This window comes from Musa acuminata, chromosome BXJ2-10 (genome assembly GCF_036884655.1).
Source record: "Musa acuminata AAA Group cultivar baxijiao chromosome BXJ2-10, Cavendish_Baxijiao_AAA, whole genome shotgun sequence".
NCBI lineage: Eukaryota > Viridiplantae > Streptophyta > Magnoliopsida > Zingiberales > Musaceae > Musa > Musa acuminata.
This window is the reverse complement of record NC_088347.1, coordinates 23,825,231-23,840,509: the sequence shown is the minus strand read 5'-3', so window position 1 is coordinate 23,840,509 and position 15,279 is coordinate 23,825,231. Positions and strand designations below refer to the sequence as shown.

The following is a 15,279-nucleotide window of genomic DNA, read 5'->3' as shown; positions in this document are numbered from 1 at the left end:
GATGAAAAAGACATGCTTAGAATATGAACTAATTTAGCGAATATCGAGCGAGGAGGTCGCGGGCACAGGAGCATATGGTTGCGGATTCGTCGCCACTGATGTGACAAGCCAAGCATATGACGATGATGGAAACACTCAAATCTGCCCTAAGGATGAATCGAGGCGAGGGGGGATTTGGAGCGCTCGACCTCCTACTGTGCAACCTGCTTCTTCTCGACAGCGTTGGCGAACATGACGTCCTAGGAGAGTTGGATGATGGCGACGTGTCTCTCCTACTGGCACGAGCAATAAGGAATTTGGAGCGCTCAGCCTCCTACCGTGCAACCTGCTTCTTCTCGACGTTATTGAAGAACTCAATGGAGGTCTAGTCATGACCAGAGGATTGTAGCCGCCGAAGGAGGAGGAGCAGCGGTAGTGAGGAGTTATGATGAGGAGCAGCAATAGATCTGAGGAAGAGTATAGGGTCGCTGGCGACGGGTCGAATGGAAGTGATAGAGGGGAGACGTTGGATCGTTCAAGGGGAGCGTGGCCTTCGGCGACTGAAGTCGCAGCAATGACAGTAAATATAATAAGTCACCGAGCAAGATTTTGCAGTTTGAGAATAATTGTCAAACAGAATAGTGAAATCGACAGATTGTGAGAGACCTGGCTTAGGAGATGGATCGCCGAGCAGAAGAAAAAATCGGTAGTGGCAAATATGTAGAGGAGGGATTACAGTCGCCAGACAATGAGGAAGGTCAATGTTTTGCTCGAGACAACAGGTCCTCTGATACCATGTAGAATTGAGTAATATATTGTGAAAGGGATGAATTTTATTCATTGAGGTGAGTGAGGAAGAGATTTCCGTCGATCAAATGCTCAAATCACGTAATCAGATCAGTTACGCAAATTCATGATTTATCCTCAAATCATAGATTGATTAAGGATATAAGGAAGCAGTTTACTTGTTCCCCATCTTATATGATAATTCTTCGGGATAGGAATAGGATGATCATAATGTGTCCACAAATGATGATGTTTCAAATGAATGTGTTGAAAAAGAGTCGGTAATGAGATGAAGAATTTGTGCTCCTCCCGTGTACGTACACAGGCTTTTCCCAGCTCGCTATTGGTTACATAACACATTAATATCTATTCTTTAAGAAATTATATATATCTTGAGGGGTTCATCTATGCTTTTATAGGATACACCGTCAATATGAACCATTAGATTATTATATCACAAGTCTCATAAAAAATAGAAAATAGAAAATTTCTCGGTCTATATTTAATCGCCGCATTGTAAGGACGCCACATGGTCAGCTTGGAAGATTAAGTTTCGAAGTTGAATTCCCATCCAAACTGTACTGTGAGAAAGTAAGTTGGTCGGATATGCATGCATATCTCATGTAATGTAAAATTAGTATATCCAACCATGTTACCGAATCCTACCTCGCGTGACATAATCTGCTCATCTCGATCTGTGGGACGCGGAGTCTCCATTGTTTTCGGAAGTGCCATGTCCATATGCAAAACGGCAAGGAGAAGTCGAGGTTTGAGGCTCGAGATGCGCAGCATGTGGAGGTTCGAGGTCGCCCTCTCAGGCAATGGAAAGAGATAAGGTTGTCTGTACGATGCACCGGCTCTCTTCGCAGTCCTCGTAACTTGTTTCCGCATGTTTCACGTTTCATATAGGGGAAGACGTAATCTTTGCTACACAACATGTTTCACGTTTCATGCATGGGAGAAGGAAGGATCTCATTTTAGATTATATGTCTTGATGTACTGCGGGAGGGAAGGCGCATTAATGTGTGTATCCATCAGTTCTCGCGCACCAAACTCACGTTTGTTTGCTTACCTACGCGCGAGATCTGTTGGCAGGCATCGAAGCAAACGGGCCACTGCCTCCTCATACTTATCCAAACTCAGGGCTGCAGGGCTATAAGTACCCCCACTCGTTGCTCTTCTTCTTCAAGCGCATCCGTACCTGCAATACGTGCTAATATCTTCCGCAGAAGTAGTTCATACAAGTCGGATAATGGTGCGATGCTTGATTCCATTTCTTACCATCTTAATAGATTTTCTTGTGTGTTAATTTGGGGCAGGCCATGCTTGCATGCCTGCCTGTATATATATCTTTTGTTGCTATATATGGTATTAATTTGGCTGTGGTTTCGTTGCTGGCGGCCGGTGCGGTTGCAGGCGGGCGTGCTCCAGCAAGGACCATGGGGTGGCAACGGCGGCAAAACCTGGAATATGAGACAGGCGGATCACATTAGCAACGTCAAAATTCATTACAACGATGCCGTATTCGCGTTTGACTTCACCTTCACCGTCGACGGCAAGAAGAAGACCATCCACGTCGGAGGTGATGCACCCCAGTACAATGAGGTACTGTCAAAGCTGAAAACATGCGTTTAGTATTTATTGATCAAAGGTTACAATTAATTATTCCTAGGATACTAGCGAATTCCCTAACTATTTTTTGGTGGTTTATGTCTAACTACATCTTTGATTGCTTGTATAGATTACTCTAGAGGAGGACGAATACTTCACTTTCATCTCTGGACATTTCAAGACGATGTGGACGACAAACGTTTTCATAACACAACTTACCCTTGAGACCAACAAGGGCAATTCTGTGAGCGCCGGCAATTCGATTGGCAGTCATTTCTCCCTAAATCTAGAGGATGAGGGTAAGATTCTAGGCTTCTTCGGACGTGAAGGTTCTACCATCGATGCCATCGAGGCAATCGGAGTTTACTGCACTATACCAAATTAAACACACGTCACGTCTTGGTGTCTGTGTCTTAGTCTGCTGCAATGTATCTGCTTGGTTGGGGCGATAAATAAGTGGCAGAAATTGTCGTCGTCGTCGTCGTTGTGTTTCTTTGAATAAAACAAGAAGTATGTTACGGGTCCACTGGTTATTGTACGCTAATTGACGACATGATGATAGTTGAATCCAATCGGTGGTTGCATTCCTATGTCATTTCTTCGAGTAAATATGAACAATATATCATCGTGGAAGCCGTTCTTGTGATATGCCTGATGATTTGATTTGGGTAATGTAAGTCTTTTTTTTGTCCAAATAAAAAATAATAATAATTTTTCAGAATGTCTAATACTTATTTATTCTCGGATATCCAATCAACGAGCACAAAATATTCAATGGGTCACTCCCTTCTTTTAAAATGAGGAAGATTTTATTACTCCAGAGTGATTGGCCAACCGAATAGCCACCTGGATTGCTTCTTATGTACATGTATAAACTCGTAGTCTTCGAAATTATGTAACAAATATTTAATGTCAGTGACCGTGAAGTGTCCATGGTACAATAAAGTTGCAATGAATTTGTCCGATGAATTCAAAATTTGATTTTATGGCGATACGCCAAAAATCATCATTTCGTGAAATCGCATTCAAACCCTCCTAGATCACCACGACGCTTCATATGACGTAATGCCTTTTTATTATATTTACCTACCACCAATAAAGATAATATGGCGAGCAAATCATGCAAAACATATCGCCATCTATTTCATTAAACGAACCATCACAATTCACAATTTAGTTTGAACCATCCTCGACAAGATTTTGTCCATTCAATTTATATATAACTTATATGTTGAATAGATCTCTCAAGTTTATGAACCCTGTCATTAGCCAAAATGCATGTCATGATTTTATGGAAAAGAAGAGTTGGGGAACGAGTAGTGTGAGCATAAAGGATCTCATTTTGAGTTCTCTAGGGCCTAATGTAACTTGTATTCAAATACAAACCCATAACTCTTGTACCAATACTTTCTCATTCAAACAGCCATTGTCACAATGTTTTTTCTTTTTCTTTGCAAATGTAAGTGGCGAGGATGAGATTTGATTTGGTATACTTGCTATAAAGAGTCAAAATATTTACTCGGTTCGTCATCTAATAAACATCTTCAAAATATACTAGATTTTATACGCATGAGCGCGTAACTCTCGATATGACATCTAACACTTTATTTCAATACTTGTTTATGCTAGGATTGATTTTTATTTTAGAGTCTATATATTATTTTTCTTCGAAAAAATCTTAAACTTTAGTGATGATGATAGAAATAAATGATATAGTTCACATTAGAGTGAACCAAAATATTATCAAGTCAGGAGATCAGGCTCCTCGCCATTTAATAATAGGATTCATATTCCTTAGATAACTGAAAATTATATTTAAAAACAATTCTTTATCGATTAGCATTTGTATGTTCAAAACAATATTAGAGGTGTCAATAAGAAATAATCAAATTTATTTGATTATTCTTGATAGATAATTTTCCTAACCACACCTCACCTTGGTGACAATAATGGGCATGCTTCTGTCATGACAAGTACGAGACGAAGAAGTTAGAGGCTCTAAGCACTAAGCAGGCAGGCCGTGGACAATGGAGCCCGTCCTTTCTCATCTGAAGGAAGGAGACGAGGCGGGCGACCACCAAATCCATGTTTCCTTTTAATTGGAGGTTATCCACAAGGACAAGATGTAGATGGAGCTCGTCGTCTGAGGCAATGGAAGGAGATAGTGGTGCTGTTGGGCTCAACCATCCGGCCACCGTGTTCAAGATTATCATATTTACTCACCGACTCCGTCGGAAGTCCTCGCATCTCGTTCCTAGCAAACAATTAATTACACTGCATGCAAGCAATAAAAAAAAGGAAGAGCACGGAATATGCATGTTTCACGTTTCCGTGAGATTTTAGGACGGTGGTGGTGGGGGGTGCAATTCTTCCTTGATGTATACATCAGCTCATACTTATCCAAACTAGAATGGTGGGCTATAAATACCCTCATCCGATGCCCTTCCCAGCACCAAGTCCTGCAATAGCATCTTCTGCCGCCAAGGGAGTGTGCGCGTCCATTCATTATTCTCGGTTGCTGCTAATATGGTGAGTGGCGTTGTTAGTCTTCAAAATTCCATCCCTTTTCTGACTTCTTCAACTACACTTGCTCGTATACTACAACATAGATGGATGGATGACATGTGGTGTTTATTCTGATGCACGCAGGGGAGAATGGTGAAGGTGGGGCCATGGGGTGGCAACGGAGGGAATGTGTGGGATATGGGACAAGCCGACCACATTACCAAACTTCGAATCTATTACGGAGATAACATTGTGGGGTTGGAGATTACCTACATTCTTAACGGTAATTCCCACACCTACAAACGTGGAACCACCACCGGCGCTTCCAAGGAGGTATATCATCTATACATCTATGTGTATATAAATACACACTTATCAACTTCGTGTCTTTGTCCAACCATATAAACTGGTTCGACCAGATGAATGTTTTCTAGCAACACGTTTGGTAGTCAAACCAATTTCTCTTGAAAATACATTGCAATATTAGTTTTCTTTTTCCCATTGTTTGTTTCTCGTTAAATCCTTGATCCTTTTTTGCAGATCATCCTTGAGGAGGACGAGTACTTCACTTCTATCTCCGGATACTTTCATGCATTATCCAATTATCAGCGACATGCAATTGTGATGTTGCTTACTCTTGATACCAACAAGGGTGCATCCATAAGTGTTGGTAACAAGACTGGCTCTTCCTTCGCCCTTACTTTAGAGGAGGGGAGTAGGATTCTGGGCTTCTTTGGGCGAGCTGGTACAGCCATTGACGCTATTGGGATTCACTGCTCATTGCCTAACTAAGTGTATGCACTGGCTCGTGTTCCTATCTATGGAATGATGTAATAAATAAGCAACGATTACTATTATGGTTCTTGCCATCATCGTTGTTATCCTTGTCATTCGGTGTTGCTTTCAATAAATAATGAAATGTTCTCGAATCCACTTTGATATCTTATCATTACTTGGTGTGCCTTTCGTGATGGAATCCACGGCTCTTATTTGACGATAATCACTTCCTATGTATGCCCAATTTTGTCAAAGAGCTAGCAGGTGACCTTCTATTGATTGTGATCGTTAAGGTGCCAAAGCTGCTAAGAGTTTTAGTACAAGTTATTTACAAAGCTATTGGGATTAAAGTTATCACCATGATTGAAGGATTGATAGTGTAATAGAAGATGATGGCTCTACGTATTACCATGTATCCAGAAGACATCTTGTTCGATCCTTTGTTGATGTCATTATTGCTTTGATTGCTTTTTCTTTTAGATTTTTGATTGAATTGAGCTATGATAGTTGGTCATGTCATCCTCTTTTCTCTTTTCAAATATTATTAATGATCAATCGACTTATCATACGGTTCTTTAAATGACATCGGTGAGTCTCATACATGAATTATTGATGTCGGTTTCTTATATTCGTCTCCTATGCCATTGAGAATGTGTAACTTTGACAATGCTTCTAACGTAGTATTATACAAAGATATTAATGGTACTTTGAAGCTAGTGATTGAGGCTTGAATTGCTTATAGAATAAGACGTTCTTTTCGTAGCAACTAATCAGGATCTGTTATTGGGATGGGTTCTCTAGGTATTTAGATTTTTTCTGATGAATATTTGAGAGAGCCGTCGATGTAACCTAATAGTTCATATCAAAAAAGAAGATCAGAGAATTGTGCTTGCCGAGATGTATAATTGCCGCTTTTGAATAGTTTGAAGTGGCTTAGAGTTGCAGCATTGATGAATATAAGTATTGTATGTTGAGGAGAACTATTGTTTCTCGAGGAAAGAATAATTGGAGCATCATATGTAGATGAAAAAGACATGCTTAGAATATGAACTAATTTAGCGAATATCGAGCGAGGAGGTCGCGGGCACAGGATCATATGGTTGCGGATTCATCGCCGCTGATGTGACAAGCCAAGCATATGATGATGATGGAAACACTCAAATCTGCCCTAAGGATGAATCGAGGCGAGGGGGGATTTGGAGCGCTCGACCTCCTACTGTGCAACCTGCTTCTTCTCGACAGCGTTGGCGAACATGACGTCCTAGGAGAGTTGGATGATGGCGACGTGTCTCTCCTACTGGCACGAGCAATAAGGAATTTGGAGCGCTCAGCCTCCTACCGTGCAACCTGCTTCTTCTCGACGTTATTGAAGAACTCAATGGAGGTCTAGTCATGACCAGAGGATTGTAGCCGCCGAAGGAGGAGGAGCAGTGGTAGTGAGGAGTTATGATGAGGAGCAACAATAGATCTGAGGAAGAGTATAGGGTCGCTGGCGACGGGTCGAATGGAAGTGATAGAGGGGAGACGTTGGATCGTTCAAGGGGAGCGTGGCCTTCGGCGACTTAAGTCGCAGCAATGACAGTAAATATAATAAGTCACCGAGCAAGATTTTGTGGTCTGAGAATAATTGTCAAACATGTTGGGCTGATGGCCCATATTCAGCCTATGTGGGCTTTATCAGCCCACAGCCCACACCCCCTCTTAACCTAACCCTAATTAAGATTAGGGGGGTGTGGTGGCTGCGTTTTAGAGGCAGATTAAAGCTATAAAAAGGCAGCAACGAGGCAGATCTTTATAGCCACGAGATTCCAAAGAGAAGAAGGAGAACAAGGCAGAAAAGGAAGAGAAAGAAAGGGAAGAAGACAAGGACAACGCAGAGAGACTGTTCACAATCATCTAGCAATGTTCTCATCTCAGGTTAGATCAAATCTATAGTAGACTTTTGCTGTGATTACTTGGGGAGGTTTTAGATATTGTGGGCAGTGACGTGATCCTTGTATCCCAGTTATTCTCTTGTGATTGTTGCTAGGGTTTTAGGCAAGAGATTGAGATTTGTATATTCATTATTCTCATAGTGGATTATCTCTAGTTTGCCCCGTGGTTTTTGTCGGGAAATCATTGGGGGCGACATCATATGCGCAGCGGAAGAACAAGAAAAACAAAATCCCAGATTCCCAAAAAGATGTTCGTCGTCGTGCGAAGATTGGTGCGCAAAATCCGCAAAACACAAAACTGCGTATAGAGATTGTGTTACCTAGGGAGATCGTATATCCCTGTTTCCTTGCAGATCCTTAGGAGAGGGTGAAGGAGGTCAAGCGTCCTCCTCTCTAGCGGTGATCCACACAGCAGGGTTGCGACGACGCTCCTCAAAACTCCAGGCCTACTCTGAGGTGGAGAGGGAGAGGAGAATAGGAAGGGCAAGCAAAGACTCTAGCCTATGAGGCTGTGAATCCCTCCTATTTATAGAGATCCCGTGTCAAAACCCTAATGGGTCCTTTCCCTAGTGGGTATTGGATCTGCATCCAATAAGACAAGGGCTCCGTCGGATATCTCATATCCGAACCTCTACTCATCGCAATGCCTACCATATGTGTGTGACCCTCTAGGCCCAATATCGAGCTGGCCGTGAGTCATACCTGTCAGAACTCCTTCTAACTTAGTGAATTATTATCTCTGTAATAATTCACTCGACTCATCGACTACGGAAGTACTAGGCCACTACGCCGTAGTCCCCAGACGATACAGGGGAATCCAATCCATTGGACCTGTCTGTCCTCAGTTACCATGTACCTATAGTCCCTCATCCATCTAATATCCCAGAGACCGTATATCGAGCATGGTGCTGTCAGACCCATACGGTTTCTACTCGAGTCTCGCTCTAATCGGATTCTCCCGGAGAACTCTTTCTCTCTCAACCCGAATGACCCTGGCCAGGGATTTGTCTGAGCAAGAACACATAGGATATTCCTCTCATGACGCCGAGAGTGGATGATCCTCTGTCGACACTCAATAGCCCTCGTAAGGTCGACTACCACTCCCAATGACCAGCTGTACTAGATCTGAGAACAGTCAAACCTATAAGTCTAGTATCAAAGAGTGGAGCACTCATACAGGACATCCTTGGTGTCTCAAGTCTAAGGACCAGATACACCACTAGGACTATGGAATCGCTGTCTGACAATAAGGCATCATCAACCATCCAGCATTCCGTAAGCGGATCAATCAGTGAACTCATTCTCCAATGAGCACCTGTACTGTATCCCTAGTGTCCCTACACGAGCAGCTATGAGACCAGCTGCATCCATCATATGGACGGGTATACAGCACACCAGTCTATCCGGTTATCACGATGTCCCTCTCGAGTAACCTATGACCGGGATTATTTAGGATATGTGTTTAAAGGTGAATCGATCTCATTATCGTGATCTCATCACGATCCGATTCCCATTGCACAAATCCAAGGACATCACAATATATATGCATTTATGCAATAGTTATAAAGTGATATATGCCAAAATATAATAAGCAAAAAGATTCTGTATCAAGTCACACGTGCCATCACTCACGTGATTGGCTTGCTGGGCACCTATGACTAGCAATCTCCCACTTGACCTAAAGCCAATCACCTATGTGTCTGATCCCCATCAGACCCCTGTGACGCTCACAGACAATCTGAGACAACGGCTTTGTCAGTGGATCTGCAATGTTATCTTCGGATGGAACTCTTTCCACTGCTACATCTCCTCGGGTCACGATCTCTCTGATAAGGTGGAACCTCCTCAGAACACTTCTGATGAGACCCAGGTTCCCTTATTTGAGTAATCGCCCCGTAGTTGTCGCAATATAAGGAAGTCGGCTCCTCGTTACTCGGCACGACTCCCAAATCTATGATGAACTTCTTCATCCAGACTCCCTCCTTTACTGCATCCGATGCAGCAATATACTCCGCCTCTGTGGTCGAGTCAGCAGTAGTATCTTGCTTGGAACTCTTCCAGCACACTGCTCCTCCATTCAAGGTGTACACACACCCTAAATTCGACTTGCTATCATCGACATCAGACTGAAAACTTGAGTCAGTGAAGCCTTCAACCTTAAGGCTATTACCTCCATATACTAGTAAAAGATCCTTAGTCCTTCTCAAGTACTTAAGGATACACTTTACTGCTTTCCAGTGCTCCAAGCCTAGATCCGCCTGATACCTGCTCGTGACACTCAGAGTATGCGCTATATCAGGCCTAGTACATAGCATGGCATACATGATAGACCCTATTGCTGAGGTATAAGGTATCATATTCATGTTTGCCCTTTGGAATTTTCCATGCCAAACATTTTGACAATGGTTTCTATGTACCTGGACTGGGACAAGCCAAGCATCCTCTTGGATCTATCTCTATAGATTCTAATCCCCAAGATATAGGATGCTTCCCCTAAGTCCTTTATGGAGAAGTGTCTAGATAACCAAGTCTTTACTGTGGATAGCATTCCTACATCATTCCCAATGATGAGGATGTCATCCACATATAACACCAAAAAGGTGATAGCGCTCCCACTTACCTTTCTGTATACACAAGGCTCATCTTCGTTCTTAATGAAGTCATAAGATCTGATTACCTCATCAAATCTTATGTTCCAACTTCGGGAAGCTTGCTTTAGTCCATAAATGGATCTAAGCAACCTACACACCTTATCTGGGCAGTTCTTGGACACGAATCCCTCAGGTTGCATCATATACACCTCCTCCTCCAGGTTCCCGTTGAGGAATGCGGTTTTCACATCCATCTGCCAGATCTCATAATCATAGTGTGCTGCAATAGCCAATAGAATTCTGATGGATTTTAGCATTGCTACGGGTGAGAAAGTTTCGTCGTAGTCAACACCTTGCCTTTGACGATACCCCTTAGCCACTAGCCTTGCTTTATAGGTCTCTACCTTTCCATCTACTCCGATCTTTTTCTTAAAGATCCACTTGCAACCGATGGGTACAATACCTTCGGGCGCATCAACTAGGTTCCAAACCTTATTGGAGTACATAGAATCCATCTCAGAATTCATGGCTTCTTGCCACTTCCCGGAGTCTATACTCATAATAGCCTCCTCGTAGGTCTGAGGATCAATATCCTCTACATCCTCTGCTCTAATATGTCCCACATATCTCTCAGGAGGATGGGATACTCTATCAGACCTGCGTAAAGTTGATACTTGTGTATTAGGTACCTGAACAAACTCGGGCTGTAGAGTGGTGCTTGAGCTTGGTTCCCTAACTTCGCTCAACTCTATCATTCTCCCACTGTCTCCGCCAAGAATGTGTTCCTTCTCAAGGAACACTGCTCTCTTAGCTACAAAGACCTTTTGGTCCTCGAGATGATAGAAATAATACCCACAAGTTTCCTTGGGGTATCCCACAAATTTGCATCGCTGTGTCCTTGATTCTAACTTATCGGGGTTGTGTCTTTTAACATGGGCAGAACAGCCCCAAATCTTAACAACCTTAAGATCAGGCTTCTTCCCTTTCCATATCTCATATGGTGTAGACACTACCGACTTAGTTGGAACTCTGTTCAGAAGGTAAGCTGCGGTTTCTAGGGCATATCCCCAGAATGAGATGGGTAGGTCAGCGAAACTCATCATGGACCGTACCATATCTAATAAAGTACGATTTCTCCTTTCAGAGACACCATTAAGCTGAGGTGTGTAAGGAGGTGTCCATTGGGATAATATCCCATGGTCCTTGAGGAACTGAGTAAACTCTGTACTTAAGTATTCACCTCCTCGATCTGATCGAAGAGTTTTGATACTCTTTCCAGTCTGGTTCTCCACCTCATTCTTATACTCTCTGAATTTCTCAAAGGCCTCGGACTTGTACTTCATTAAGTACACATATCCATACCTTGAGAAATCATCAGTAAATGTAATGAAGTAGGAGTAACCTCCAATGGCATGAGTTGACATGGGTCCACATACATCACTATGTATGAGTTCCAACAACTCAGTGGCTCTCTCTCCAGTTCTACTAAATGGAGATTTGGTCAGTTTTCCACGAATGCAAGCCTCACAAGTTGCATATGACACATAGCCGAATGGATCTAGATATCCATCATTTAGCAACTTTTGAATCCTTCTTTCATGGATGTGACCTAGTCACAATGCCACAGGTATGCACTGTTCAACTCATCTCGTTTCCTTTTGGACACATTTACATTCATGATATGTGGAGTGGTGTCTTGCATAAACAAACCTTTATGCAATATTCCTCTCGTCAATCTCCCCTCGGCTTTGCTAGAATTTACAATAAATTGTAGATGTGACAAGCAATATTGGTATCCAATACCAATGCATTATCACAAAAATCTGCCAATTGGAGATTGATCATGAATATACCTGAAGCTTCTCCAAGCTTCTATTTCGCCCTTTCTACAAGGTACTCTTTGTAGTTCCTCTTCCAGTGCCCATCTTTACCACAGTGGAAGCACTGGCCTTTGTCCTTTGTTGGGTCTTTCTTAGCAACCTTTGCTTTACCTTGTTTGCCCTTGCCCTTTCCCTTCTTAAGGGACCTTTCTGCTTTCCTTTTCTTTCTGATCTCACCAGTGTAGAGAACTGGCTTCTCTTTCTTAATAGTACTCTCTGCCTCCCTCAACATATTGAGGAGCTCTGGGAGAGTCACCTCAAGCTTGTTCATATTAAAATTCATTATGAACTGTGAAAAGGAATCTGGTAGGGACTGAAGCACAATGTCCACACACAAGTTATCCTCTAGGACCATTCCTAGACCTGTGAGTTTCTCTATCCACTCAATCATCTTTAGGACATGGTTCTGAACCGGTGTCCCCTCAGTCATCCTAGCGCGGAAAAGGCTCTTGGATATCTCATATCGTTGAGTCCTTCCCTGTTCCTCAAACAATTTACGGACATGTAGGAGAATGGATCTGGCATCCATCTTTTCATGTTGTCTTTGTAACTCTGGAGTCATAGAGCCCAACATATAGCACTGAGCAAGAGTGGAGTCATCAATGTACTTCACGTAGCGAGCGATCTCATCCTCGCTTGCCCCTTCTTCGGGCGTAGGCATCACTGTATCAAGGACGTACACGATTTTCTCCGCTGTGAGAACAATTCTCAAGTTACGGAGCCAATCCGTATAATTTGGACCAGTGAGGCGGTTGACATCAAGTATGCCACGTAAGGGATTTGAAAGCGACATTTTCTGAAAATAAAGATGTAGCAAAATGAATAACATGCAGATTTTGCAAGAAATAAACTATCAAGATATGGACTTCTATCTTAATATGCTCCCACTATTTTACTAACGAGTCACGCGACACCCTCAGCACGTGAAACGGAAGTCTCCGGCAGACTTCTAGTGGGGATCAGGATCCAATCAGCGTCTTAGTGTAACCTCGAGGGACTCGACCAATCACACTAAGCCTAAAAGGTAGACAACTCTTGCCGATCACAACTCCTTGTGATTCCCGTCCTGTTCGGCCTCCGAATCACCATGGCCTCGAGGGACTCGACCAACCATGATGCTCGGTTAAGTCAACATCTTCGTTACAAGATGAGTCTGATTTGATGATATACCCTCGAGGGACTCGACCAAGCATATCATGCCCTCAGGTCACCGGTGACATCTCTATGTCGTAAGCAAGATAGCGAATCGCGATATAGGTGAGTCTCGAGGGACTCGACCAACTCAACCTACACCGGGATTCGGTTCCTACTCATAACGATGGAAGGCCACGTGGGTCAATCTAATTGCCTCACGTTTACCGACTTAATATTATCGAGAGATGTTTCTATAATTTGGTCTCCTAATATGACATGTCACACATATACATATTTAATATATATCTACATCGCATGCAAATATATATACATATCTAGTATGTGTATAATCAATCACATCAGATGATCATGGACCACAACCTAATATGATTAGGCCCGAGCCAGTAGGCCTAATCACTCACATCAAGATATATGTGTGCAACGGTGCATCTCCATGCCCTGTGATCGTCCATCTCGTCCTCGTCGGTTTCGTCGACATCTTGATGCATCTCCATGCATCACGATCGTCCGTCTCGTGGGTCCTGCTGTCGCATCCACGCTCCCGCTGCACCTCCTCATGTGATTACAACTTAATCATGGGCACGCAGGCCCGACAATAAACGAGAAATATAATGGAGGTTCGCAGACCTCAATAATAATAATCACAAGTACACACATCACACGGTCCATGATCATCCGTCCACACATCATACATCACATGTATAAATAATCATCATCATGTAGGACTACTAGATAATAAAAATAATAATCAACTAAACCTTTTAATTAATTAATATTTTTCTGAAATCAGGGACATGTAGGGAATTTTTCAATTCCTAAGGGTATTTTCGTAATTTGGACAAAAGACAGAAACTGGAATTTCTCAAATTCCGAGGGGCAAAACTATCTTTTTCCCAGAAAACCCTAATGCCCTTTCCCCTTTTTGCTGCTGCCGCCGCCGCCACCCTGCCGGCGGCGGCCTGTGCGGCGAGGGGCGGGGCGCTGCCCTCGCCTGCGGGCGTCGCCGCCTCCGCGGGCAGTTCTGCCGGCGAGGCAGCGCCCGCAGGCGGTGCTGCCTCGCTGGCGGCCGCCCCTTACGGGGTTTTTGCCCGTGGGAGCAGCGGCCACAGGCGCCGCTGCCCTGCGGTGCCTCAGCCCTCGCTGCCAGCCCCGCCGGCCGCAAGCCTGCTGCAAGCAGGCCGCCGGCCGGCTGCTGCAGGCACAGCGCTTGCGCATGCGCCGGCGCTGTGCTGCCTGGCTGCGACTGCGGCTGCCGCTGCAGGTGGCTGCAGGCATGCAGATCGAGGGCAGCAACTGTTGCTGCCCTTCCTCGCTTTTGCGTCAACGATTTTGACGTCAATATTCTTCCTAAACACAATACACGCAGTTCAAAACCAATCATTCGCACGAACAACCTGGCTCTGATACCACTGTCGGGAAATCATTGGGGGCGACATCATATGCGCAGCGGAAGAACAAGAAAAACAAAATCCCAGATTCCCAAAAAGATGTTCGTCGTCGTGCGAAGATTGGTGCACAAAATCCGCAAAACACAAAACTGCGTATAGAGATTGTGTTACCTAGGGAGATCGTATATCCCTGTTTCCTTGCAGATCCTTAGGAGAGGGTGAAGGAGGTCAAGCGTCCTCCTCTCTAGCGGTGATCCACACAGCAGGGTTGCGACGACGCTCCTCAAAACTCCAGGCCTACTCTGAGGTGGAGAGGGAGAGGAGAATAGGAAGGGCAAGCAAAGACTCTAGCCTATGAGGCTGTGAATCCCTCCTATTTATAGAGATCCCGTGTCAAAACCCTAATGGGTCCTTTCCCTAGTGGGTATTGGATCTGCATCCAATAAGACAAGGGCTCCGTCGGATATCTCATATCCGAACCTCTACTCATCGCAATGCCTACCATATGTGTGTGACCCTCTAGGCCCAATATCGAGCTGGCCGTGAGTCATACCTGTCAGAACTCCTTCTAACTTAGTGAATTATTATCTCTGTAATAATTCACTCGACTCATCGACTACGGAAGTACTAGGCCACTACGCCGTAGTCCCCAGACGATACAGGGGAATCCAAT

General features: G+C 43.8%; 1 protein-coding gene across 1 annotated transcript; it reads left to right on the top strand.

Moving 5' to 3' along the window:
- Positions 1 to 122: 122 nt before the first annotated feature.
- Positions 123 to 5,673, top strand: LOC135625682 (agglutinin-like). The gene is made up of 5 exons (XM_065130771.1): positions 123 to 362; positions 2,182 to 2,370; positions 2,507 to 2,728; positions 5,026 to 5,214; positions 5,422 to 5,673. Exons 1-5 carry the CDS (start codon positions 123 to 125, stop codon positions 5,671 to 5,673), a joined length of 1,092 nt encoding a protein of 363 aa, XP_064986843.1.
- Positions 5,674 to 15,279: the final 9,606 nt, after the last annotated feature.

What these genes read in the sequence shown, in the direction of transcription:
- LOC135625682 (XM_065130771.1), top strand. Translation starts at nt 123, where the DNA reads ATGATGGAAACACTCAAATCTGCCCTAAGGATGAATCGAGGCGAGGGG. An exon ending in ATGCACCCCAGTACAATGAG is followed by an intron (nt 2,371 to 2,506) that starts GTACTGTCAAAG and finishes TTGCTTGTATAG; the next exon opens with ATTACTCTAGAGGAGGACGA. An exon ending in CCACCGGCGCTTCCAAGGAG is followed by an intron (nt 5,215 to 5,421) that starts GTATATCATCTA and finishes CCTTTTTTGCAG; the next exon opens with ATCATCCTTGAGGAGGACGA.